Below are 26,732 nucleotides of genomic sequence, written 5' to 3'. Positions count from 1 at the left end.
CTAAAACAGCAGATAATCAGTTTCTCATGATTCAAAGCTAGAAGCCCAAGACCAAGATGCCATCAGGGTTAGTGTCCAGGAGGCTCCTCTCCGTGGCTTGTAGATGGCTGTCTTCTCGCTTTGTCCTCACAGGGCCTTTTTCCTGGCACTCATGGAGAGCACTATAGTGTCTCATCTTTCCTTAAGGTCACCAGTCCTATCGGATTAGGGCCCCATCCATTATTTTCCCTAAAGGCCCTATTTGCAAATATAGTCATATCAAGCATTAAGACTTCACCCTTTGAATCTTGCGGTGGGGGGGCGGGGGGGGGGGAGGGCGGGGGCGGGGAGGGCGGGGGCGGGCAATTCAGTCTGTAACATCAGGCAAATGTTGCAAGTTTTTTTCTTGTTTTTAATGTAACTTTAAAGTGCACAGGATGCTGGTTTGGACAAAAATGCAGTCACAGAATATGCCCATGAAACACTACTGCAATCTAGAGAGAGTACTGCTCTGTCATCTCCTCCTTGTGCTTTTGCCTAGGCAACCCCACCATAGACCTCAAGTAGCCACTAGTCATCGTCTTATTCCAGTAGACTAGACTTACCTTTTCTAGAATTTCATATCAGTCAAATCATACATGTAGCCTCTCCTGTCTGTGTGTTTCACCCAGTGTAATGATTTTGAGATTCATTCATATTGCTGTGTGTATCAGTCATTTGTCACATTTTATCATTGAGTCGTTTTGTGTTTTATGGATGTACTGCAGTTGACTTACTCACCTGGTAATAAACACTTGGGTTATTTCCAGTTTGGAGCTATTATTTTAAACTCTGCTGTAGACCAGCCTTTGGGCATATATTTTCATAGCTGTTGGGTGAGTGCCGAGAAGGGAAATCTCATGGCTGTAAGGTAAGTATATGTTTAATATAAAGCTGTCGGACTGTTTACATTCCCATCAGCAGCGTGTGAGAGTGCCAGCTATTCCACATCCTGGTTGTCACTTGGTATTGTCAGCCTCTTGCAATTATAGCCATTTTAGCAAATGTATAGTGAGATCTCATTGTGACTTTATTTGCACCTTGCTAATGACTAGTAATAGGCTGAGCATTTTTTGTTTTTCATGTGCCTACTGGCTATTTTAATGTCTTGTATTGTGAAGTGTCTGTTTAAAGTTTTTACCCAATTTTTATTTGTATTGATTATTGATTATAAGAATTCTTTATATATTCTGCATGCATGTCTTTGAATATGTATTTCTTCCAGTCTGTGGCTTGCCTTTTTATTTTCTTAGGATTATCTCTAAAAGAGCACACTTTTACACTTTTGTTGAATTCCAGTTTATCAAGTGTTTTATCTTTCATGGTTTGTGCATTTTACATTTTTTCTAAGTAATGTTTGCTCAACTCTAGTTTGTAAAGATCTTCTCCTATGTCTAGTTCTAGCTTCTTTAGTTCCATGGTCTATTTCTAGTCAATGTTTGTGTATAGTGTAAGGTAAGGGATGAGGGTTGCTAGTTTGTACTTTGCTTTTGCATATGGCTGTCCAGTCATATGGTAGGGACCTAACAGAAGCAGAAGATATTAAGAAGAGGTGGCAAGAATACACAGAAGAACTGTACAAAAAAGATCTTCATGATCCAGATAATCACGATGGTGTGATCACTCACCTAGAGTCAGACATCCTGGAATGTGAAGTCAAGTGGGCCTTAGAAAGCATCACTACGAACAAAGCTAGTGGAGGTGATGGAATTCCAGTTGAGCTATTTCAAATCCTGAAAGATGATGCTGTGAAAGTGCTGCATTCAATATGTCAGCAAATTTGGAAAACTCAGCAGTGGCCACAGGACTGGGAAAGGTCAGTTTTCATTCCAATCCCAAAGAAAAGCAATGCCAAAGAATGCTCAAACTACTGCACAATTGCACGCATGTCACACACTAATAAAGTAATGCTCAAAATTCTCCAAGCCAGGCTTCAGCAATATATGAACCGTGAACTTCAGATGTTCAAGCTGGTTTTAGAAAAGGCAGAGGAACCAGAGATCAAATTGCCAACATCTGCTGGATCATCAAAAAAGCAAGACAGTTCCAGAAAAACACCTATTTCTGCTTTATTGACTATGTGAAAGCCTTCGACTGTGTGGATCACAATAAACTGTGGAAAATTCTGAAAAATCTGAAAGAGATGGGAATACCAGACCACCTGACCTGCCTCTTGAGAAACCTGTATGCAGGTCAGGAAGCAACAGTTAGAACTGGACATGGAACAACAGACTGGTTCCAAATAGGAAAAGGAGTACGTCAAGGCTGTATATTGTCACCCTGCTTATTTAACTTAAATGCAGAGTACATCATGAGAAACGCTGGGCTGGAGGAAGCACAAGCTGGAATCAAGATTGCCGGGAGAAATATCAATAACCTCAGATATGCAAATGACACCACCCTTATGGCAGAAAGTGAAGAGGAACTAAAAAGCCTCTTCATGAAAGTGAAGGAGGAGAGTGAAAAAGTTGGCTTAAAGCTTAACATTCAGAAAACTAAGATCATGGCATCTGGTCCCATCACTTCATGGGAAATTAGATGGGGAAACAGTGGAAACAGTGACAGACTTTATTTTCTTGGGCTACAAAATCACTGCAGATGGTGATTGTAGCCATGAAATTAAAAGATGCTTACTCCTTGGAAGGAAAGTTATGACCAACCTAGACAGCATATTTAAAAGCAGAGACATTACTTTGCCAACAAAGGTCCGTCTATTCAGGGCTATGGTTTTTCCAGTGGTCATGTATGGATGTGAGAGTTGGACTGTAAAGAAAGCTGAGCGCCGAAAAATTGATGCTTTTGAACTATGGTGTTGGCGAAGACTCTTGAGAGTCCCTTGGACTGCAAGGAGATCCAACCAGTCCATCTTAAAGGAGATCAGTCCTGGGTGTTCATTTGAAGGACTGATGCTGAAACTGAAACTCCAATACTTTGGCTACCTCATGTGAAGAGCTGACTCATTGGAAAAGACCCTGATGCTGGGAAAGATTGAGGGCAGGACGAGAAGGGGACAACAGAGGATGAGATGGCTGGATGGCATCACCGACTCGATGGACATGGGTTTGGGTGAACTCTGGGAGTTGGTGATGGACAGGGAGGCCTGGTGTGCTGTGATTCATGGGGTTGCAAAGAATCGGACATGACTGAGCGACTGAACTGAACTGAACTGATCCAGTCATTCTACCACCATTTGTTGAAAAGGTTATATTTGCTCCGTTGAATTTTCTTGGCTCTTTCATTGCAAATTAATTGACTCTCTTAACTGAGTCTGTATGTGGACACTATCCTTATACCAGTACCACTCTGTCTTGATTACTATAGCTTTATATTAAATTTCAAAATAAAATATTGTTTATCTTCCAACTTTGTTTTTTCTTTTTAAAAATACATTTGGCTATTCTAAGCCTTTTGCATTTCTACACAGATTTTGCCAGTCACTTTGCCAGTTTCTAGCAAAAAACCTGCTGGGGTTTTGACTGAAACTGTGTTGAATCTATTGATCAGTTGAGGGAGAATCGACATCTCAGTAGAATAGTCTTCTGATTCAAGAATATTATATTAGCTATTTATTAAGGACTTCTTAATCTCTCTCAGCTGAGTCTTATAACTTTCAATCCAGGCATCTGGAGAGAGACTTTTATGCTTTTAATATCATCGTAAATAGTGTTTTAAATTTCAATTTCCAGTTGTTCATTTTTAGCGTATAGAATATGATTGATTTTTGCTTGTTGACCTGTATCCTGTGAGTTTGCTAAATTCACTTGTTCTAGTAGCTTTTTCTGTAGAGTGTTTAGGACTTTATCTGTGCAATTATGTTGTCTGTGAATAAAGTTCTACTTGTTCCTTTCCAATCTGAGTAGCTCTTTTTCTTTATTATACTGGCTAGGGTCCCTGGCGGAGAAGGCAATGGTATCCCACTCCAGTACTCTTGCCTGGAAAATCCCATGGACGGAGGAGCCTGGTAGGCTGCAGTCCATGGGGTCATGAAGAGTCAGACACGACTGAGTGACTTCACTTTCACTTTTCACTTTCATGCATTGGAGAAGGAAATGGCAACCCACTCCAGTTTTTCCTGCTTGGGAAATCCCATGGACAGAGGAGCCTGGTGGGCTACAGTCTGGGGGGTCACAAAGCGTCAGACATGACTGAGCACGCACTCACTAATATTGTTGTATAGTATAGATAGACCACATTTTGTTTATCGTTTCATCTATTGATGGATATTTGGGCTGCTTCCACCTTTTGGCTCTTGTGAATGGTGCTGCTGTCAACATTCATATACGTTTTCGAACATCTGTTGTCAATTCTTTGGATATAAGGGTTTCAGGTTTTGCATATCTTTAATAAACTTGGTATTTTCTTTTTAAAAAAATTTTAGGTATCTTAGTGGGTATGATGTAACATCTCATTGTGGTTGTGAATTGCATTTCCCTATTATCCTTGTTGGCCACTTGTATGTCTTCTTTGGAGAAATTTTTATTCAGGTTCTTTGCCCCTTTTTCCATTAGGTTTTTTTGTCTTTTTATAGTTGACTTGTAGAGGTTTTTTTTTTTTTTAAATATATATATATATTCTGGATTAGGTATTTGAGTCTCAAATATTTTCTCCCATTCTGTGAAGTGTCTTTTCACTTCCTTGATAGTGTCCTTTGGTGTACAAGTTTTTAACTTTAATGAAGTCCAATTTATGAATTTTTCTTTTGTTGCTTATACTTTTTGGTGTCATGTTTAAAAAACCTTTGCTAAATTCAAGATCATGAAAATTTGCCCCTGTGTTTTCTTCTCAGAGTCTTATAATTTTAACTTTTAAATTTGTCTATGACGCATTTTTAGTTTTTATATATGATGTGAGGAAAGAGTCCAGCTTCATTCTTTCGCACACTGATTGACTTTTGAATGTGAAATTAACCTTGCATTCCTAGGATAAACACAACTTGATCATGGTGTACTATTTTTTAAAATATATTACTGGACTTGATTTGATAAATTTTGTCAGGATTTTTGCATTTATGTTCCGGGAGATGTTATCTGAAACTTTCTTTTCTTACAATGTCTATTCTTTTGCGGTTGTTTGCTTTGTTATCTGGATAATTTTGGCCTTATGATACGAATTGTGAAGCATTTCTTATTGTTCAGTTTTATGAAAATGTTTGAGTAGTGTTGGTATTATTTCTTCTGGGTGAGTTTCATTGACTTCACCAGAGTATTTCTGAGACTAGAGTTTTCTTTGTAAGCAAATTTTAAACACAAATTCAGTTTCTTTAGGGAAATTTACATTTAAAAATACATTTTCTTGAGTGAGTTTTGGTACTTTGAGTAATTACCTAAATTATTAATTTATTCAAATAAACTTGTTTGCATTATGTCTTCTTAACCTTTTAATGCCTGTAGGGTGACTGATGTCAATAGCTGGTGTCTTCTTTTTTATTGGCCAGTCATGCTAGAGGTTTATTAATTTTATTGATCTTTCAAAAAACCAGCTTTTGTATACACTGAGTTCGTCTATTGCTTACTTGTCTCCTATATATTAATTTCTGCTTTTATAATTTATTAATTTATGCTTTTGTGTCCTCCTTTCTTCTTAGTTTAGATCTAATTTTCTCATTTTTATTTTCCCTAGGCTTTTAAGTAGAATCTTAGCTCCCTAGATTTGAACCTTCTAATAAAAGCTTTTAAAGCCATAAATTTCCCTTAAGTACCACTTTAGCTGTATATACAAGGTTCTATTTCTTTTCATTTTTATCCAGTTGAAATATTTTCTAATTTCCCTAGTTCTTATTTGACTTATGGGTTACTTAGTATGTTGTTTAATTTCCAAATATATCTGGATTTTTCAGATAATTTTCTTATTGAGTTCTACTTTAAATCCACTGTGATCAGAGAATATTCTGTGTATCAGTTCAATCTTTTAAATATATTGAGACTTGTTTATGGATTAGCTTATAGTATATCTTAGTGAATGTTACATGTGTACCTGAAAAAAGTGTTTATTCTGCTCTTATTGGGTAGTGGGATCAGTATAAATTATGCCAAGTTGATAAATGGTATTTTTCAAGTGTTTTATATGCTTACTGATTGTTTTCCTATTTGTTGTATCAATTGCTGTGAGAGGAAATTTCCAAGTATAATTGTGGACTTGTCTACCCCTCTTTTCAGCTTTATCACTTTTTATTTAATGTATACTGAAGTTCTCTAATTGAGTGCTTCCATATTTAGGATTGTTGTGTTTTCTGGATGAATTGACCTCTCTATCTATGAAATGCCCTTTATCATGCCTAAGTATATATTGTTCTGAAATCTACTTTATCTGATAATCATTATAGCCACACCAGCTTTGTTTTTAGTCTTTCCATGGTATATCTTATTCTATCCTATTACTTTTAACTAATCTATCTTTATATTTAAAGTAGATTTTTTAAAGTAAGATATAATTGGCTTAATTATTGTGCTTGGATAATTTACATTTAATTAGTAATCACAGTAATTTAATTAAAACATTTATATGGTAGAATATAAAGCACTCATATTAGTATTTGTTTTCTCTTTTTTCATCTGTTTTTTATTTGTTGTCATAATGTACTTTTAAATATTGTTACACTCTTTAGTGTTTAGAGTAAGAATCCTACAATATGCTTCCATTTACTCCCTCCCATCCCCTGGAGAAGGAAATGGCAACCCACTCCAGTATCCTTGCCTGGAAAATCTCGTGGACAGAGGAGCCTGGTGGGCTGCAGTCCATGGGGTCGCAAAGAGTCGGGCACGACTGAGTGACTAACACACACACATCCTTTGTGCTATTTTTGTCATTTTCCTTCTATATGTTTTATAGACACAATACATTGCTGTTATTTTTGCTATAAAGTTAATTATCTTTTAAAAGCAATAAAAATAAGAAAAAGATATTTTATGTTTACCCTCATGTTTACAGACATTCCTCAGAGATAGTGCAGTTTTGGTTCCATCATTCCAATAAAGTGGATATTGCAGCAACGTGTGACATGAATATTTTTGTTTCCCAGTGCCTATAAAGGTTGCTTTCACACTACACTATTGTCTAGTGAGTGTGCAGTAGCACTATATCTACAAGTAACATACATACTTTAAATCAAAAGTATTTTGTTACTAAAAAAGGCTAACCATCAGATAGCCTTCAGTGAGGGGCAATAGTAACATCAAAGATCCCTGATCACAGATCAGCATGACAAATACAATGAGAATGAAAACATTTGAAATATTGAAAAAGTTATTAAAATGTGACACTGAAACACAAAAATGAGCAAATGCTGTTGGAAAGCTGGCACTGATAGACTTGCTTCTTACGGGGTAGCCACATAGCTTCAACTTGTGAAAACTGCCCTTTCTGCAAAGTACAATAGCACAAGGGCTGTCTGTATTTTAATGCTTTTCATTTATTTGTGTGTATTCTCATTCCTAACTGGTTTCATTTCCTCTACTTAAAGAACTTTTAACAATTTTCTTGTAATGCATAACTGCTGGTAATGAATTCTGTCAATTTTTGTTTGTCTGAAAAAGTCTTTATTTACCTTCATTTTTTGAATGAAATTTTTCCTACCTATAGGTTGACAGTTTCTGCTTTCAGCACTTTAAAATATTCCTCTGTTTTCTGCTGGATATTTTTAGTTTCTAATGAGAAGTCCATCATTCTTATTTTTTTTTCTCTGTATTTACTATGCCCTTTCCTCTGGCTTTTTAAAAGATTTTCTTTTTATCAATATTTCCAGAAATTATATTGTATCTTGGTATGGTTTTCTTTTGGTTTGTCCTGCTTGAAGTTTGTTGAATTTGTAGATTTGTTGAGTCACTGAGGCTCTATTAGTTTTCTTTTAGCTTTCTGTTTCTTTGCTTTACTTTGAAAAACTTTAATTAACATGTCTTCTACTTCACTGATCTTTTCTTCTTCAGTGTCTGATATGCTCTTTGTCCTATCCAATGACTGTTTCATTTCAGAACTTATATTTTTCATTTTTAGCATTTGATTCCTTTCTAAAATCTCTTCTTAAAAAAAAAAAGAAACCTCATAATGTTTATGTTTTCCTTTAGATACTTGGACAATAGTTATAGTGGCTCTTTTAATGCTAATTATAATATTTATCTTATTTCTGTTTCCATTTGCTGATCTTTCTTGTGATTACTGGCCATATTTCCTACTTATCCTACCTAGTCTTTGCAATTTTGTGTTAGGCTTTTTGAATATTGCATTGTTGAGTGTTTAGATTTTTGTTTTCTTTAAAGAATGTTGGATTTTGTTTTGGCAGACAAGTTAATTTTGGTTCAATTTGACCCTTTAAAGGATGGCTCTTAAGCTTTTAAATGTAGGTCTGGTGTAGTATTTTCTAACCATTCTTTAACCTAATTAAAGCATGACCCACTGGGTTTTCTACTAAATTTTTGAGGATCGACAAGAACTTTCTACTCTGGCTTGTGAGAACTTGGATGGCTCCCAGTTCTTTGGGAGTTCTGATTGTTCAGCTTACAGCTTTCCAGTCACTCTCTTCCGGGTCTGTAGAATCTCACCCTACTCATGCATGTCTTAGTATTTAGTAAACTTTCAAGTATCCCTCAGTGCTCTTTGTGTATATAGTTTCCTCTTTCTGAAACCCTGTCTCATAAGTTCCAGCCACAAAAACCTCTCCAGACTCTGATTTCTGTTACCTCAAGTCAGTGACGCCACAGGACTCCTTCTCTGCTCCAAGGTATGGAATGTCTCCAGGGTAAAAGCTAAGGTTATATTACATACCTCATCTGTTTCCTTTCTCTCAGGAGTGACAGTCCTGGGCTACCTATTGTCCAATATCTTAAAATATTGTTTTGTATATTTTGTCTGTTTTTTTAGTTGTTAATGGAATGAGGATAACTTTGGTTTCTGTTTCTTCACCAGTGCCATTAGTAAGTCCATGCTAAACAGAATCACATTCAAGATGGTGACAAAAGGTCACCATCTTGAATGTGATTCTGTTTGAAGATGTACTCTGAGATGTTTTGTGTTCTTTTTTCTTCATTCTTCCATAATTTAAAATAATGGACATTGCAAAGAAATTTGGAAGAATGCATTGCATTATTTTTTATTATGACATTGTCTGTCCCACAATGGCTTCTATGCCTATTCTCCAAATAGAGCTCATACTACTTATCGGTACAGTACTCAGGCTCTGAAACGACTCTCAAACCTTTCCCAGGGGATACTTTTAAGCCCCTGATTGCTAGATTTCTACTAATGGCCATTCATGGCTTGCTCCCTACATTTCCTGAGAAGAGAAATTACTTGAAGATGTGGCATCTCTAACTAATTATTATATATGTTTTATACTTGTTCATATCATACAGGAGAATATATGAAAAGTACAATTAATGTGGAAATTTATGCCATCTGAATTGTAATAATTTAACTCAGATGACCATTATATCTACTACTGTGGGCAAGAATCCCTTAGAAGAAATGGAGTAGGCATCTCAGTCAACGAAAGAGTCCAAAATGCAACACTTGGGTGCAATCTCAAAAACGACAGAATGATCTCTGTTCGTTTCCAAGGCAAACCATTCAATATCACAGGAATCCAAGTCTATGCCACGACCAGCATGCTGAAGAAGCTGAAGTTGAATGGTTTGATGAAGACCTACAAGGCCTTCTAGAAGGACATCCAAAAAAGATGTCCTCTTCATTATAGGGGACTGGAATTCAAAAGTAGGAAGTCAAGAGATACTGGAGTAACAAGCAAATTTGGCCTTAAAAGTACAGAATGAAGCAGGAAAAAGGCTAATAGAGTTTTGCCAATAGAATGCACTAGTCACAGCAAACACCCTCTTCCAACAACACAAGAGAAGACTCTACACATGGACATCACCAGATGGTCAACACTGAAATCAGATTGATTATATTCTTTGCAGCCAAAGATGGAGAAGCTCTATACAGTCAGCAAAAACAAGACCGAGAGCTGACTGTGGCTCAGATCATGAACTCCATATTGCCAATTTCAGACTTATATTGAATAAAGTAGAGAAAACCACAAGACCATTCAGGTATGAGCTAAATCAAACCCCTTATGATTATACAGTGGAAGTGAGAAATAGATTAAAGGGTTTAGATCTGATAGAGTACCTGAAGAACTATGGATAGAGGTTCATGACATTGTATAGGAGGCAGTGATCAAGACCATCCCCAAGAAAAAGAAATGCAAAAAGGCAAAATGGTTGTCTGAGGAGGCCTTACAAATAGCTGACAAGAGAAGAGAAGCTAAAGGCAAAGGAGAAAATGAAAGATATACCCATTTGAATGCAGAGTTCCAAAGAATAGCAAGGAGAGATAAGAAACCCCTTTTCAGCGATCAGTACAAAGAAATAGAGGAAAACAATAGAATGGGAATGACTAGAAATCTCTTCAAGAAAATTAGAGATACCAAGGAATATTTCATGCAAAGATGAGTGCAATAAAAGACAAAAATGTTATGGACCTAACAGAAGCAGAAGATACCAAGAAGAGGTGGCAAGAATACACAGAAGAACTATACAAAAAAGATCTTTATGACCCAGCTAATCACAATGGTGTGATCACTCACCTAAATTCAGACATCCTGGAATGCAAAGTCCAGTGGGCCTTAGGAAGTATTATATGAACAAAGTTAGTGGAGGTGATGGAATTCCAGTTGCGCTTTTTCAAATCCTAAAAGATGATGCTGTAAAAGTGCTGCACTCAATATGCCAGCAAATTTGGAAAACTCAGCAGTGGCCACAGCACTGGAAAAGGTCAGTTTTCATTCCAATCTCAAAGAAAGGCAATGCCAAAGAGTGCTCAAACTACCGCACAATTGCACTCATCTCACACACTAGCAAAGTAATACTCAAAGTTCTCTAAGCCAGGCTTCAACAGTACGTGAGCCATGAAATTCCAGATGTTCAAGCTGGTTTTAGAAAAGGCAGAGGAACCAGAGATCAAATTGCCAACATCTGTTGGATCATTGAAAAAGCAAGAGAGTTCCAGAAAAACATCTACTTTTGTTTTATTGACTATGCCAAAGCCTTTGACTGTGTGGATCACAACAAACTGGAAAATTCTTAAAGAGAATAGAATACCAGACCACCTGACCTGCCTCCTGAGAAATCTGTGTGCAGGTCAAGAAGCAACAGTTAGAACTAGACATGGAACAACAGACTGGTTCCAAATCGGGAAAGGAGTATATCAAGGCTGTCACCCTGCTTATTTAACTTATATGCAGAGTACATCATGAGAAATGCCAGGCTGGATGAAGCACAAGCTGGAATCAAGATTGCTGGAAGAAATATCAATAACCTCAGATATACAGATGACACCACCCTTCTGGCAGAAAGTGAAGAAGAACTAAAGAGCCTCCTGATGAAAGTGAAAGAGGAAAGTGAAAAAGTTGGCATAAAACTCAACATTCAGAAAACTTCACATCATGGCATCCAGTCCCATCACTTCATGGCAAATATATGGGGAAACAAAGGAAACAGTGAGAGACTTTATTTTGGGGGGCTGCAAAATCAGTGCAGATGGTGACTGCCGCCATGAAATTAAGACACTTTCTCCTTGGAAGAAAAGCTATGATCAACTTAGATAGCATATTAAAAAGCAGAGGCATTACCAACAAAGGTCCGCCTAATCAAAGCTATGGTTTTTCCAGTAATCATGTATGGACGTGAGTATTGGACTATAAAGAAAGCTGAGTGTGATAAAATTGATGCTTTTGAACTGTAGTGTTGGAGAAGACTCTTGAGAGTCCCTTGGACCTCAAGGAGATCAAACCAGTCAATCCTAAAGGAAATCAGTCCTGAATATTCATTGGAAGGACTGATGCTGAAGCTCAACTCTAATACTTTGGCCACCTGATGGAAAGAACCGATTCATTGGAAAAGACCCTGACGCTGGGAAAGATAGAAGGCAGGAGGAGAAAGGGACGACAGAGGATGAGATGGTTGGATGGCATCACTGATGCAATGGACATGAGTTTGAATAAATTCTAGGAGTTGTTGATTCCAGGGAAGCCTGGAATGCTGCAGACCATGGGGTCGCAAAGAATCAGACACGACTGAGCAACTGAACTGAACTTAACTGATGAATTCCTCACAAAACTTTCTGCACTTTCGTGCTTTAAGTATTATAAATGTATAGATTTTATGGCTGGGCTCTATCTCTGAGAAAAGTGTTAAGAGAAGGAAAATCTTAAATCCTGGCTTGAATCCTTAATTTAGCAACTATGTTTCTCCTAATGTGTCATTTCCATTTCTACAATCTAGGGGTTTTTTTTTTTTTTTCTTTTAAAGTTGTTGTTTATGTTGGTGATTCCAAACAATCCTCCACCAGGAAGGATCTGAATCTTATCTTTTAGATCTCAGAAATGCAGTACATATAGCCTAAGCCATGTGTGTATATATACATATATACACACATACATGTATTTGGTTAGATATATATATAATATACATATATATATATGTGACTTCTTTGGTAGCTTAGCCGGTAAGAATCTGCCTGCAGTAGATGAAACCCAGATTCGATCCCTGAGTTAGGAAGATCCGCTGAAGAAGGGAATGGCAACTCACTCCAGTATTCTTGCCTGGAGAATTCCATGGACAGAGGAACCTGGCGGGCTATAGTCCATGCGGTCATAAAGACTTGAACATGACTGAATGACTAACACACACATACACATATATTTAAATGCTCTGTGGATTTTCATAGCCTTTAAAAGCTTGTGTTCCTGTTTTTTTTTTTTCGGCTGTGCCACACAGCATGTGGGATCCTAGTTCCCCAATCACGGATCAAGTCCATGTGCCCTGCATTGGAAATGTGGAGTCTTAACCACTGGACTGCCAGGGAAGTCCCAGTAACCTATAAAAGTTTGATGACTCCATACTCAAGAGAAAACAAGAAAACTTAGCCATACTAGTGGGAGTTCAGATTAGTGGTGGACAGAAGATGTTGAAAGCTTTTATATCCGAAAGGAGAAGAGAAGCATAGATACATCATACATAGAGAAATTGTGTACAGAGACAAAACATGTAAAGTATGACACTTACATAGTAAACTACCTCCTAAATAGTGGCCATTGCTATTATTGCTTTTCAACCAGTGTTTCTGAAAGAAATTTTGCTTTATGTACTTACATTGGATTGACTTCATACGATCTTCCTCTCCTATTCCTTAGGACACTGCTTTCCAGAATTTTATTTATTGTTCCAAAAGTTAGTGAATGTTTGTCTTCCTAGGCTTGAACACTATATATTAAGAAAAAGGAAAATCAAGTATTCTACTGGAAATTTATTTGTTTATTTATTTTTTTCTACTGGAAATTTATATAGCTCTGCTGGTGTGCATTTAAATGTAACGTTTACTTCTGTAGTCTCCCCTCTGCCACACATGCCACACCACATTCTATGTTCCAGACAGGGTGAAGATTCTTCACAGGTGAGAACCTGTTCTTAGAAGCCCCTGGCTTGGAGGGGAATTGTGAAACTCATAACCTCACAATTCTTATAAATTTCCAGATGATAGCACTTTGTGACATTGTGTTGTATAATGAAGCATTCAGGTTTATGCACAAAAATATTATGCTTCAGAAAATGAAACATCACAGGTTAAGGGTTTAGGGGTTTCTTTTTTTTCTTTTTGGTCATTGCTATTGTTTTGTAATATTGTTATCTTATGTATGGCAGTGGTTTTCAAAGTATGCCCTGGCATCAGTAGCGTCAACATCGTTTGGAAACTAGTTCCAAATAAAGATTCTCAGGCCCTGTGCTCTGTTTTAGGCAGTTTTGATGTCTGACAGCTGCTGGGGCAGAGAACCCTGGAAAGGCTCCTATATCTGACTTAATTTATTATAAGCCATATCATATGAGGTATGAAGAAGTAATCAGTCATGCCCCCAGCCACTGTTGCCTAGGAGATGTTTAATGGTGCAACACGGGAAGTGCCATGCTGCTGAGCAAATGTCAGACTCTGAGAAGGAGGAGCCTTCCTGCCAAAAGCCTTCTAGAATACCTCATTTCACAGCCCCAGCAGCCCAAGGGAGAGGATTAAGACATCAGAACCACAGAAGGTGCTAATGCAGGGCCCTCGGGCTGAGCTGCAGCCTTGAGGCACCTTTCACTGGTTAAGAGGGAAAATCCCAGGGCTCAAAATCTGTTCTTGAAGCAGAACTATCAGAAGATCGACTTTAGCAGTCCTGACATGAAGCAAGAAACTCATATCCCTGTGTAGAGCAGACCGTAGGGAAACCCAAGGAAGTCTTGGCAAAGAGACTGTTTCCTTAGCTGCACTGGGAAAGGAAGGTCATGCTTGTGTTAGCATCGAGGACCTAGATGCTGACATACAGTCCCTTCTCACTGTGCGTGCCTGCAGAGAGAGAGAGAGAGCAAACTCTCTGGTGTCTCACCCCTCCTTATAAGGGTACCAGTCCCATTGGATTAGGGCTCACCCTTATGACCTCATTTAACCTTAATTACCTCCCTAACAGCTCTATCTCCAAACATGGTCACACTGGGGATATGGCTTCAACAGATGGATTTTTGGGAGGTGGGGGTGTGTGGGGCATAATTCAGTCCACAACAGTCCTTATCCTCTCATCCCTGGATTGCTATAACTCCTTACTCATCCTCATTCCCAATTCCCTTCACCAGTCCTTCTTGAATATGCAACCAGATTCATCTCAGTAAATTAGTACCCTTACTGAAAAAAAAAACCTCAGTGATTCCCAATGACTAGAATTTCGTCAAACTCCTCAGTCTGGCATTTGGTTCCCTGGTAGTCCAAGCCCACCTTGACAGCCGAAATAAAGCTCTACTCTTCCCCACATTGCACCCCTTTTGAATAACCTACTTCATTGTTCTTCATGCACTCAGTGTGTGTGCCCACCTCTGGTCCTTTGCTCACATTATTCCCTCTGGAATGGCCTCTTCTCCACTTTTTATTCAACATAGTTTTGGAAGTCCTAGTTACAGCAATCAGAAAAGAAAAATAAAAGGAATCCAGATTGGAAAAGAAGAAGTAAAACTCTCACTGTTTGCAGATGACTTGATACTATACATAGAAAATCCTAACGATACTATCAGAAAATTACTAGAGCTAATCAGTGAATTTAGCAAAGTCACAGGATACAAAATCAATACATAGAAATCACTTCCATTCCTATATACTAACAATGAAAAATCAGAGAAATTAAGGAATCAATCTCACTCACCATTGCAACAAAAAGAATAAAATGTCTAGAAATAAACCTACCTAAGGAGATGGAGAGATATTCCATGTTCCTAGATTGGAAGAATCAATATTGTGAAAATGACTATACTACCAAATACAATCTACAGATTCAATGTGATCCCTATCAAATTACCAATGGCATTTTTCACAGAACTAGAACAAAAAATTTCACATTTAATATGGAAACACAAAAGACCCCAAATAGCCAAAGCAATCTTGAGAAAGAAGAAAGGAGCTGGAGGAATCAACCTTCCTGACTTCAGACTATACTACAAAGCTACAGTCATCAAGACAGTATGGTACTGGCACAGAAACAGAAATATAGACCAATGGATCAATAGAAAGCCCAGAAATAAACCCATGCACCTATGGGTACCTTATTTTTGACAAAGGAGGCAAGAATATACAATGGGACAAAGATAGCCTCTTCAATAAGTGGTGCTGGGAAAACTGGACAGCTACATGTAAATGAAATTAGAACATTTCAGCTTATTCAAACACTGCCCTTTCTTCCAAGTGCCACACTCGTCAGTGACATCTTCTGCATCACTTCCGCCCACAGGGATCTTTCTCTCTGGGCTTGGATTACTTTTCCAAAGCAAGTGTTAACACACATCTCTGGGTACGTGTCTGTATCTCTGATGGAACTGTCTGAGAGGGGGTACTGAGTGCTCCTCCTTTGTGTCCATCTCAGGGCTGGCACAGTGCGGGGGGGGGGGTGGTGCTCAATGTTCTTTTTTAAACAGTATTTATTTATTTTATTTTTGGTCATGCTGGGTCTTTGTTGCTATGCAGACCTTTCTCTAGTTGCAGTGGGCAGGGGCTGCTCTCTGGTTACAGCGCATGGGCTTCTCATTGCGGGGGCTTCCCTTGTTGCCGAGCTCAGGCTCCAGGACGTGCAGGCTTCAATAGTTGCCACACACGTGCCCAGTAGTTGTGGCACACGGGCTGAATTGCCTGGAGACATGTGGAATCTTTCCAGAGCAGGGATCCATGTGTCCCCTGCATTGGCAGGTGGGTTCTTAACCACTGGACCACCAGGGAGGTCCCTCGGTGTTCGTACTATGTGGGTGAGTGGATGGGTAGATGAAAAGAACAATATTCCTTTGGTAAGGTTTTTTGAGAATCATATGTAAATGTCAACACCTCTGAGCAAACGTCCATAACCTCCCCATCTCTATGACATCAGTGTATTCTGAATCCCTGTGGCAGCTTCACTATGATCAGAGAACTGTACTGTCTGTTTCTCTCTCCAACTCTACAGAACAGACTGTTTCTGTCTGTCCCGCCATGCCGAGTCAGTGTCTGATACACGGTAGCCCCTCAGTAAATGAATGAAGGAGTGACTTTAGCGTCACGGGGTGTAATGGAATCTTTTGGAGTGTGGGAAAGTGTGTGTACCAGTAGAGGAGGTCCTGTTTACAAACCTGACCCCAACTTTCCTTTAAAAATAACCCATGACGCCTTGAGAAAATGTCACACTAACTTAGAAACAAACTAATTTGCTTTATATATTGTATATCTTAAATCAAGTAGGAGTGAATTAATAATTTGTAACCTGACTTAGAATACCCAAAAAACTCGAACTGCTATAGAAAAGTTTTCTTGAAGCCATGCAGTCTGCTATTTTTTTTTTTAGAAAGCCAGTGTTTTATCATTTGGCAAACACTTATTTTGCATGACAATGAATTTGTTTTCTAAATCTAGACTTTCACATGGGGAGTTTCCTTAAAGGTAGTAGGACCCACGTTGACTTCCACTCCATATAGGAGAAGTTTCAGGGTTTTCCATTTTCTGTCTTCTTTCTTCCCCTTCCAATCTTAGCATCCCCACCTTAGAAGACACTAAATTGTCTCATCTACTCACTGTCTTCTAGATCCACCAAGGTGAATTCTGCCCCTGTGTCTGTCTTTGCTCACGCTATTCCCCTTGCTTGAAAAGTCCTCTGGTTGAGGTCCAACTGACACGTCTCCTTCTCTAGCAAGCCTTCCCCGGCTGTCATAACCACTGAGGAGAGTCGCCAGTACCACTCATTTTTGCTGTTATGCTCTGATGTCAACTCATGTTTTATGCTCTGTCACTTCCTGTGTGTAAGTCCCATCTCCCTGATTGTTCTAGAAGCTCCTTTGAGTAGGACTGTACCTTTTATGCTTGATTTTACTCCTGTGAGATGTACTTAGCAGATTTTTGGAAATGAGTGTTTCACCTTTCGTAATCTAACTATTTGAATGCAGGAGAACTCTAAAAATGAGTAGAAAGAAGATTCTGGAGGCCCCTTTCCAGGCCTGATCCAGCCCTTCCCTGTGGTGTTCTTGTTAATAGGGACGTCAGATCACTTTCGATAACAGGGATTCAGAGCCCAGTGCTCATGGAATCCATGTTGGACGATGTTAACCTAAAAAAGTCAAAAGGGCTGAATCCCTTCTTGCATTTCCTTTTGCATATTCTACAACCAGCTTGGGAAAACTATCCTGTGGGCCAAGTCTCCCAAATTTCATTTGGTCTGTGGTGAGAGGTCCAAGAAGTGATATATTCACAGTTGAACATACAACTTAAAACTTATTTTTACTCCCTTAAAAGAGCTGTGAAGCCACTTGGCAGGAATATTTCACCATGAGAATCGTGCTCATGTCTTTTTTGACTCTCACTTTCTGGTAGGCTCTGTGCCTTTGCGTCTCTGTGCCTCTGCTTTGCAAGTAGTTCCTTTGTAAATCAGAAAGAAATTTGTTTAAAAAAAACAGAAATTAATTTGTCTCCATCTATGTCTGATTCTTTTCGTTCTTTAATATTTTCCATCTTCTGCCTTCTGTCTGAAAGAAAAAAAAATCACTAGAAGTCTGTGAAGGAAAATATACTTAGCTAAAATATTTTTGGGGAGAGACTTGAGAAACATTTCATTCATTCATTTACATTATTTTTGTATTCGGTGAAATAGTTTTTTCAAAAAAAGAAATCTTCCATGTTCCAGCTTCTTATCTATATCACTTTACATTCACTTATGAACCTCAACAAATAGACATTCATTTTCCATAGTTGTGATCCATCTACATATACTATGTATAAATATTTAGCCCATACCCATATAAATAGTGGTATTGTGACTGCTAGGATAGTTTGTTGAGCTATTCCTTAAGTGTTTGATATTTAGATTATCTCCATTTTTATTATCATAAACAGTGTTGCTACAAAGATTGTGAATAAACTATGTTATTCTTTCGACTTTTCTGATGTATAATGCCAAAAGGAGGATTATGAGGTCAAACCATTTACTGACTTTAAAAATAAAAAACACAGAACATAACCCTCTACTCAAGAAAAAACCCAATCCCCTTCCATTCTGAGGTATATCAGTTAAGAGAAGAGAAAAACAGAAAAGGAAGAAATGAGAAAAAAATCATTCATTCATTCAACAAATATTTCAACAGGCACTGCACCAGGCACTAGGTAGTTCATCCATCAGTGAATAAGAAACCAAAAAAATCTCTGCTCGCTCTAGTAGAGCTCCAGTCTAGTGGGAGAAGAGAGACAATAAATATAATAAGGGCGCTAATTACAGAATCAGTTGAAAAGTGATAAATGCTATGAAAAGAGGAAAAATAGACCAGGCGGAGTGGAATCAGGAGTGATGGGGGGACATGGAGGGGTGATTCTAAATGAGTTGTTGAGAAGACAGCATTTGAGCAGAGAGTTAAGGAAAGTGAGGAAGTTAGTCCTGTTCTTTTGGATGAAGAGCGTAATAGGAAGGGGTCCTGGCTGATACTGTGAGTTCTCTTGGGCAAACAGCAGGGAGGTCATTGTGGCTGGGGCAGAGAGACTGAGCAGGCACAGGAAGGCAGGTCAGGGGCCACAGCAGATGGGATACTGCAGGCTCTTGTAAGGATGTCAGTTGTTTTTCTCTAATTATTTGGCTGCGTTGAGTCTTCACTGCCACATGCTGCTCTCTCCAGTTGTGGTAGGTGGGGGATACGCTCTAGTTGTTACGCATGGGCTGCTCATTGCAGCTGCTTCTCTTGGTGCAGAGAACCAGCTCTGGAGCACAGGCTTAGTACTTGTGGCGCATGGGCTGGGATCTTTCTGGACCAGGCATTGAACCCATATCCCTTGCACTGACGGTGGATTCTTAACCAGTGGACCACCAGGGCAGTCCCAGGACTTCAGTTCTTACTCTAGTCTCCAAAGAAGGCTGTGGAAAGGCTACACTGGACTCACTTTCTTTGAAAGGGCAAATGCTGGACTTGCCCTTGACCCCTGACTCCAGGTCTCTGGGGTGGGATCTGGAAGCTGTTGTGTTTCTGACAGAGTCCTCAGGGTGATTCTGATGTGCAGGGAGGTTGAAGACCACTCCTTCAGCTCAAAAATGCCACTGTTCTAAATTAAAAACAATTTAATAAAAGAAAGTAGAGATTTCACTGCATTCCCAAAGGTTGGTGATTTAGAGATGCTGGAGATGATGTAGGAAATGGAGGCCCCTAGGTTAAGTGACTTGCCTGAGGTTACACAGCTGCAAGAGGCAGTTCTGCTTCCAGGTCTGCCCTTCTCTCTCTGAGATCAAGGAACCTTCCACTGTGCCCGGCTACCTAATAAACTGTGTCATTTCACTTATCAGGTGGTTAGATTTTCAATAAGCTCCACCATTAAGAATATAGTTTGAATTCAGAGCTCCATAAGGTTGATTGGTTGATTAAATGTTTGATTATCTAAAGATTAATCCAAAACTGCTATTGTTTTAACCTTTATGAAGAGTCACTCAAAATGTATCAATCACATTCTTTTCTCCTTTAGAGGAATTCTAGGAGAGTTATACCAATCTTGACTGGTAAGGGGCCTTAATTGTTCAGAGTCTTGCAGTGCTTCTGGGTCATAATTCTGAAACCAGCTGTATTTGGTACGAGTATAAAACATAAAAGCCGACCTTGTATGTAACGTTCAGCTGACCTTGGACATTTCTGAGTTTTTGAAGAAATTTCTGACTTGGTTTGCCTTTTGATTTCTTTCTTGGACATTGGCTGTAGCTAAACTTTTAAACTTAATTCAATTTTTTAAATAATGTTTGCTTTTCTGGCCTTATTCTGTAACTTGAGCCTGAATTTTATCTGCAGTGTCTGAACTTGTAGACTTTGCTGTGATCCTGGAATGCGTTGAAATTGTGACATGGGAATTGGTCCAGAAATCACTTAGAGGAGCAAGAACTCGGGCCTGAGCTTAGCTGGGGAACGATTTCAGCTAAAGCATTTCTCCTCCACTCGCACATTTCTGCATGTTTCAGTGACCAGATCTGTGCCAGCGATAGGGGGAGGTTACACATTCCCACTGAGAACACTTGATGGAGATTATCGGGATACTTTATTTTTTTCCTTTCACTAAGCCAGAATTGGCAGCAGAAGCTGGGTCTGAGATTGTGTCTAAAACTATTGGCTGTTCTGGGAATGGAAGGAGGAATTTATACCTAGTGCATTTCCCCATTCCCTCTTCTGTTCCTGCAGGAGATTCACAGTTAGTGAAAGGCATGGGGCTTCATGTGAAATGGTCAGTTAAGGTACTGAAGCAGCTCAGTCCTGTTCAGTAGCCACCTTGAGGTTATTTACTCTCTCAAAACTTAATCTTTTTCCTTCTATTTTTTCTTCTTCTTTTTTTTCCCTAAATTTTCTTCTGGGTGACTTGTCCCTTCATGACTCAGCTCCTCATGTTCTCCACCAGAAGATTGGTTGTAATTTCTGTTTTATCATAGCCTTCTTCCTTTCAAAGCCTCAGTGAGTGGCTGGCCCATTTCTCTTCTCTGGGAGGTTTCATCATAGTAACCGCATTCCTGGAGAAAACTGAAAAAGGAGGCACGGGGCATGAGAATTAGCATGGCTCAAAGTGTCCAAAAAATTGACCTTGATTGGTAGCTCCATGAAGGATGATGACTGAAATGGGTGTATGTAAGAGAATCAAAAAGAAGCTTTAGGAGCGGTTATCTCCTGACTTAACATTGCGTCCGGGACTGGTATGGAGACTAGCGCTTGTGTAACTGAACTTTGATGATGTTTTCCCAGATTCTGAATGGTCCCTTGGAAGTAGAACAGTTGGCAGCCATCAGGCTTAGACCTATTTCCAATGAATGACTGTCCCTGCATCTCAGTGGTGACCATTTAATGTGGTGCTCTTATAGTCATGGACAGGGACAAGGAAGCCTGGAAGGGCACCGTGGTGGAAGCGGTGTGCCAGGAGAGGGGGACTTATTCCTCCCGCTGGGGGAGTGCTGGCAGCAGGTAGCCCTCTGCTCAGCTGTCAGTCTCACCAGGGATTGCCTCAGCGTAAGAGTCCCCTGGCCCAGGGCCACCAGGTGGCCTACAAGTGACGGCTCACCTATGTGAGGGTATAAAGGTGTGTCCTCCTCGGCCCAGTTCAGGACAACTGAAGCATCACCCAGCTTCAGAATCTTCCCTGCAGGGGTGCCTGTGGCTTTTAGTGAGGCTGCATCCTAGCTCAGTTTCTCCCTCTGCTCAACCTCCACCTCCCTTCCCTACTTCCTTTTCTCCCTCCTTTCCTTCCAGATGTTGATTCCAAGCATATGCGCTCATCAGCCTTGGCGCCTGCAGAATATCAATTCAGAATTTGCTTTGGGAGGAACCCCACCTGCACAGGAGTTTTATGAGCAATTTGCCTGTCCATTAGAAAATGTAGCACAGACTTTTTTTCATGTAATCAAAAAATTTTTTTTAGAGACCGAGAGTTGGGAAGAGAAAGCTGAGAAGAGAAACAAAAGACTTAGATGAGGTCAGTTAAACTAAGTTAGGTTAGTTCTTTCTCCTCTGTATATCTGAATTTGAGATGTGGGGTGACACCTTGCTTCTCTGTGAAGGTTAGAAGCTGTCATTTGAAGTCTTGACCCAGTCATCCCCAAATTTGATGTGATAGGGAGAGAAAGAGAGGGAAGGACCAAAGAGATTATTTCAGACTGGATTCTTCTTTGTGCTTTGCATTAGGACTCTATGTTCTTGCTTTTGCATTTGACCTTATACACCGAGTCCTTTCTTGGACCATCCATTTCTCCTCTGTGATGCTGTGGCAGCAGACTGGAATTACTCAAAGAACAACCGAATAAATGGGCAGTGGTGCTTGGCAGCTCCAACCCAGACTGCACATCCAGGAGGATAAGCAGCCTTCTTCTGAAGGTATTCTTGCTCCCCTCCAAGAAAGTTGTGCATGCCTCACTGAGGGGACTGCCCAGCCTGGTGTGAGGCAGAGCAGTGGGCAATCGGGGGGTGGGGGTGGGGGACTGGATGAAGGAGAAGCCACTGTGAAAATGTAGTGACACCCAAGGAAGAGGTGAAAACTTTGGAGGAGGAAGCCCAGAACCACGCGAACAGCTTTTACTGTTCTTTCTTTGGGTCTTAGAGGAATTTGTGCACTCAAGGGCTTGGTCCTCCACCTGGTCTCTGGTCCCTTGGCGTGACCTCGGATGATGAGTGGACATCATCTGTCTGCTCTACCCTTTTGAAGACTGGGTCGCCATCCAACTCAGCCTTCGGGGTACATGGGGAAGCGGGGCACTACAGAGGTAGGAAGCCTCTCAATGATCTGAGTCAACTGGGAGGAGCAAGTTAGATGGGTGGGCGCGGGCTGGAGGGTCCCTACGGGGCGTCATGATGTTTGGCTCAGGGATGTTGCAATGTGTTCCTGAAAGGCCAGAGGCTCCTTGGGGGTGCTCCCCAGGCTACACTACCCTTCGGGGCCGGCCCGGGGTTTGTGCCGCGAGGGGAAGAGAGGCTAGGGCGCTGGAGGTGTGGCCCCCAGGACGGGTGCGAGGCCTCTGGACAGCGGAGGGAGGGGAGGGCGCCGGGGCGTGGTGACCGCCGCACCCTGGGGCCCGGGGTAGGCGGGGCGTGGGGGTGCCGAGCCCGGCGGCTAGCGCGCTGCGTCCAGCCCGCGAGAGTGCGGGGAGCGGCGGGCGGGGCCGAGGGGCGCAGCAGCGCCCCATCGGCAGCGACTGCGAAGCGGGGACGCCGCGGAGAAAGGCGGGCGGGAGGGAAGGAGGGAGGGACGGAGGGAGGGAGACACGCGGAGTGAAAGTAGGGAACGAGGTGCGGGCGGTGCTGGGGCCCCGGGGCCGCGGGAGCCCGGCGAGGTCGAGCTGGGCGGCGGCGCGGGTCGAGCGGAGCCGAGGGCGGAGGGGCGGGCGGAGGCGTGGGGAGCGCGTTTGGGGCGCCGCGGCGGAGAGGGTGGCGGCCGCCGGTGCGCGCGGGGCGCTGTGTGTGCGCGCTCGCCCGCTCGAGGAGGAAGATGGCCCAGAAGGGAAAGTTGGGGTGACGCGCGCAGCTCCGGCAGGCTCGGCGGGGTGCCCCGCGGTGAGCCCGACGGAGCGGCGGCCAGACCGGCCGGGGGGCGCACGGTCGGGGTGCTGCCGCCGCCGCCGCCGCCGAGGCGCCCGCCCCCTCACTGCAGGTGGCCGCCGCGGCGCCGGGGCCGGGCGGCCGGGGGCGCGGGCGGGCGCGCGGGGGAGCCCGGCCGAGGGATGGGCTGCGCCCCCAGCATCCACGTCTCGCAGAGCGGCGTGATCTACTGCCGGGACTCGGACGAGTCCAACTCGCCCCGCCAGACCACCGGCGTGTCGCAGGGCCCCGCGGCCCCCCTGCACGGCCTCTTCGTCCAGACCGACGCCGCCGACGCCATCCCCCAGAGCCGCGCGTCCGGGCCCCCAGGCGCCGCCCGCGCCCGCAGGGCCCGCGGGGAGCTGGGCAGCAGCAGCAGCGCGGGCTCCGCGGGCCCCGCGGCGACCACCTGCAGGGGCCGGAGGCGCCACTGCTGCAGCAGCGCGGAGGCCGAGACCCAGACCAGCTACACCAGCGTCAAGGTAAACGCCGGGCGCCCGCGCGCTGCCGGGGGCGGGGGCCGCCCGCCGCGTCCCGCGGGCAGGGGCCTCCGGCGGAGTTTAGTGGCCTGGTTGGTTTGGGGAGATGATCACTAAGGAGGAGTTTACTTTTCATTTGGGAGGGGAGTGATGAGGGCCCCGGAAATGGGGGCCCCTGGAGGGGTCCTGAGAGCCGATTTTGGGGGGGGGGGCCGGGTGGAGAAGGGAAGCAGGTGGGCTGGCCTGGTTCTCTCTGAGAAGGAGAGGGCTGGACTGGGTCAGCTCTGGAGGAGGGGTGGGCATCGTTGGGAGCGTTCGGAAACGAGTTCCCTGAATGAAATCCGAGCTCCAGGCTGGATGTGCGTGGCTGGGAGGTGAACGGTGCAGACTCGGTGCCACGGTACTACAGTGCCCCGTGTTCAGATTTTCACCTGGAGACGCTGGCCGGGTTGCATGCAGACTCAGCCACAGGGGCCGAGTGTGGGGATCTGTGAATGGATGAGAGGGTTTCCGTTCTCTGGAGGGATGGAGGAAGGGAATGGAGGAGGAGGACCCGAGTGGAACCTGTTGTTTACGACTTCTTTGGGTTGGCTGCGTGTCTGGAACATAATTGAAAGAAGCTGGCAGGGAGTTTGGAGGGTCGGCTGCGCTGCCGTGAGGGGAACTGATTTCCAATGCAAGTGCAGCTGCCTGAGGGTGAAGATTCATTCTGCACATTCATCTTATCTTTCAGGAGAGTGAAATTTTGAGCCACTGGAAAACATTAAGTGATTAAAGCAGTCACTACATATTTCTTAGTGGCAGAAGAAAAATGATGATTTTTTTTAACAGTGCCCTCCTGTGTGTTCTCAAAATACTATTAAGTCCAAGAGGTTTTTCTTTGTGTAAATCTGGCCACTGGGCCTTTTATTCTTACAGCAGAAGGATGGTGGCATATCCTACAGTACAGAGGGAGGGAACTGTGTCTCTCTGACTGTTAATGTAAGAGAATCAACAGCTTTTTACACGGTCAGTAGATTACCAGGAATCGTGTCGCTGATTAAAGGCACCATTATATCTTTACTACTTGAAAAGTTATTCAACGATTGGCCTAGTGTGAGGAGGCTCCTAGTCTTCATTGGATAAAGTCAGCTCTCAGTGGATGGATGAAGACAAGGATGACGTGTGCTGACTTCCATTACATGGAAGAGCAAATGCTTCTTTTAGTGAGCTTGCTCTAATAGCATCTGATTTTGTAACATGAAGCTTACCTGATATTTATGTATAAGTTAGAGAGTTTCTCTGGTAATAATCGTGTGATAGAGTATGATAATGTAATCATCATTATAATACAAACACTATTTATTGAGCACCTACTATGTACCAGGTAGAAGTTTTCTAGCTTTTGAATGTTAACTGTTTACTGATAGAATATCCAAGAACTAAAGACCCAGATACATGACAGTACTAGCTACTAATTGAACATTTGTTATAAGGGAGCATGCTGAACACTAACTTTGTTTTTTTTTCCCCCACACTGGTTCACATAAAGTTATCATTAGAAGTAATTTTAGGGGATGAAAATGTTTTATTTGGTGAAGTAATTAAATTGGAATGTTGCCAATAATGACTGTCCTTTTGCCTTCTTGTTGAAAAGGAAATTTGATGACATGAGGTGGTAGTTCAGAATGATGACAACTTATGAACTCTAGATACTCTTTTCGTTTGCTTAAGAGAATTTCTCGCCTTTCAGAGTAGCAAGAATCCCAATTTAGTACCTGGCAACTTCAGTCATTCCTTGTTTGTTCAGTAAAAGAAAGAATAATGAATGAACTCATTCTCTATGTTTTAGTACTTCTCTTAAGAGGCTACTTAGAGACCAAATGAAATAAAAACTGGAGGGGAAATAAGTCCCAATTATTAGCAGTTAGTATGAACTTGTATAAATATCATTGTTACTTGGCTGAAGTGTTAAAAGGCTTGACCTGGATAGGAATTTAACTTACTTTGCTCTGTCAACCAGATTTCCAAACAAGAGCTTATTTCATTCCAACCCATTGCTGCAGATGTTGGACAAAACTGCTGGTTCAGTTTATTCAACACTAATTTGCATGTGTAGAACTCAGAAACTACAGATTTGATATTACATGTGAGACCAAAATGATTATTTATACAAATCACATAGAATTACCGTCACAGAATTGGTTTAACATATTTAACACTATCCTTTTAGGATGTGTGACTCGGTGTTATAGTATCTTTTTCAATTTTTACCTGTTCCATGTTCTTTTTTCAGTTTTTACCTGTTCCATGTTCTTTCGTAGATGAGGTAATTTTATAAAGACATTACTTTCATTTCTTTTTAGAAGAATTCTTCTACCTTAGGAGTTTGAGACAATTGCTAGTCATGCCCCCCCCACCACCACCACACTCACCCCTCCCTTTTCCAAAATGCTCAGGTGGAAAAGTAAAGTGTCCTTTGGTCTTATTTACAGTGGTGGTAGGGTTGTAACAGTTGTGTTTTTTTTTTTTTTTTTAATTTGCTCTTTGTACATCAATTATAAACCATATCTTCACTATCTCCTTGGTCTCTGGTATTCCCCAGAGTGCAGAAATGCATGCTTGATCTCTTTCTTTTCTAGCAAGAATTCATTTCATTAGGCTTTTAGAA

At 41.7% G+C, this 26,732-nt stretch overlaps 1 protein-coding gene across 6 annotated transcripts in view; it reads left to right on the top strand.

Moving 5' to 3' along the window:
• The window catches only part of PDE8B (phosphodiesterase 8B), a 286,162-nt gene that overhangs the window by 45,244 nt on the left and 214,186 nt on the right, over positions 1–26,732 (top strand). For 2 of the 6 annotated variants that reach the window (XM_061158121.1, XM_061158120.1), the window contains exon 1: positions 23,747–24,085. The exons of the other annotated variants lie outside the window; for them this stretch is intronic. In XM_061158121.1, coding sequence (XP_061014104.1) covers positions 23,747–24,085 — 339 coding nt within the window. Of the gene's footprint in view, positions 1–23,746; positions 24,086–26,732 lie in introns of those variants that run through there. 6 annotated transcript variants of the gene reach the window in all.

The sequence above is a fragment of the Dama dama genome, chromosome 12 (assembly GCF_033118175.1).
Source record: "Dama dama isolate Ldn47 chromosome 12, ASM3311817v1, whole genome shotgun sequence".
Lineage (NCBI taxonomy): Eukaryota > Metazoa > Chordata > Mammalia > Artiodactyla > Cervidae > Dama > Dama dama.
Note: the sequence above shows the minus strand (reverse complement) of the source record. Positions and strands in the feature narration are given on the sequence as shown.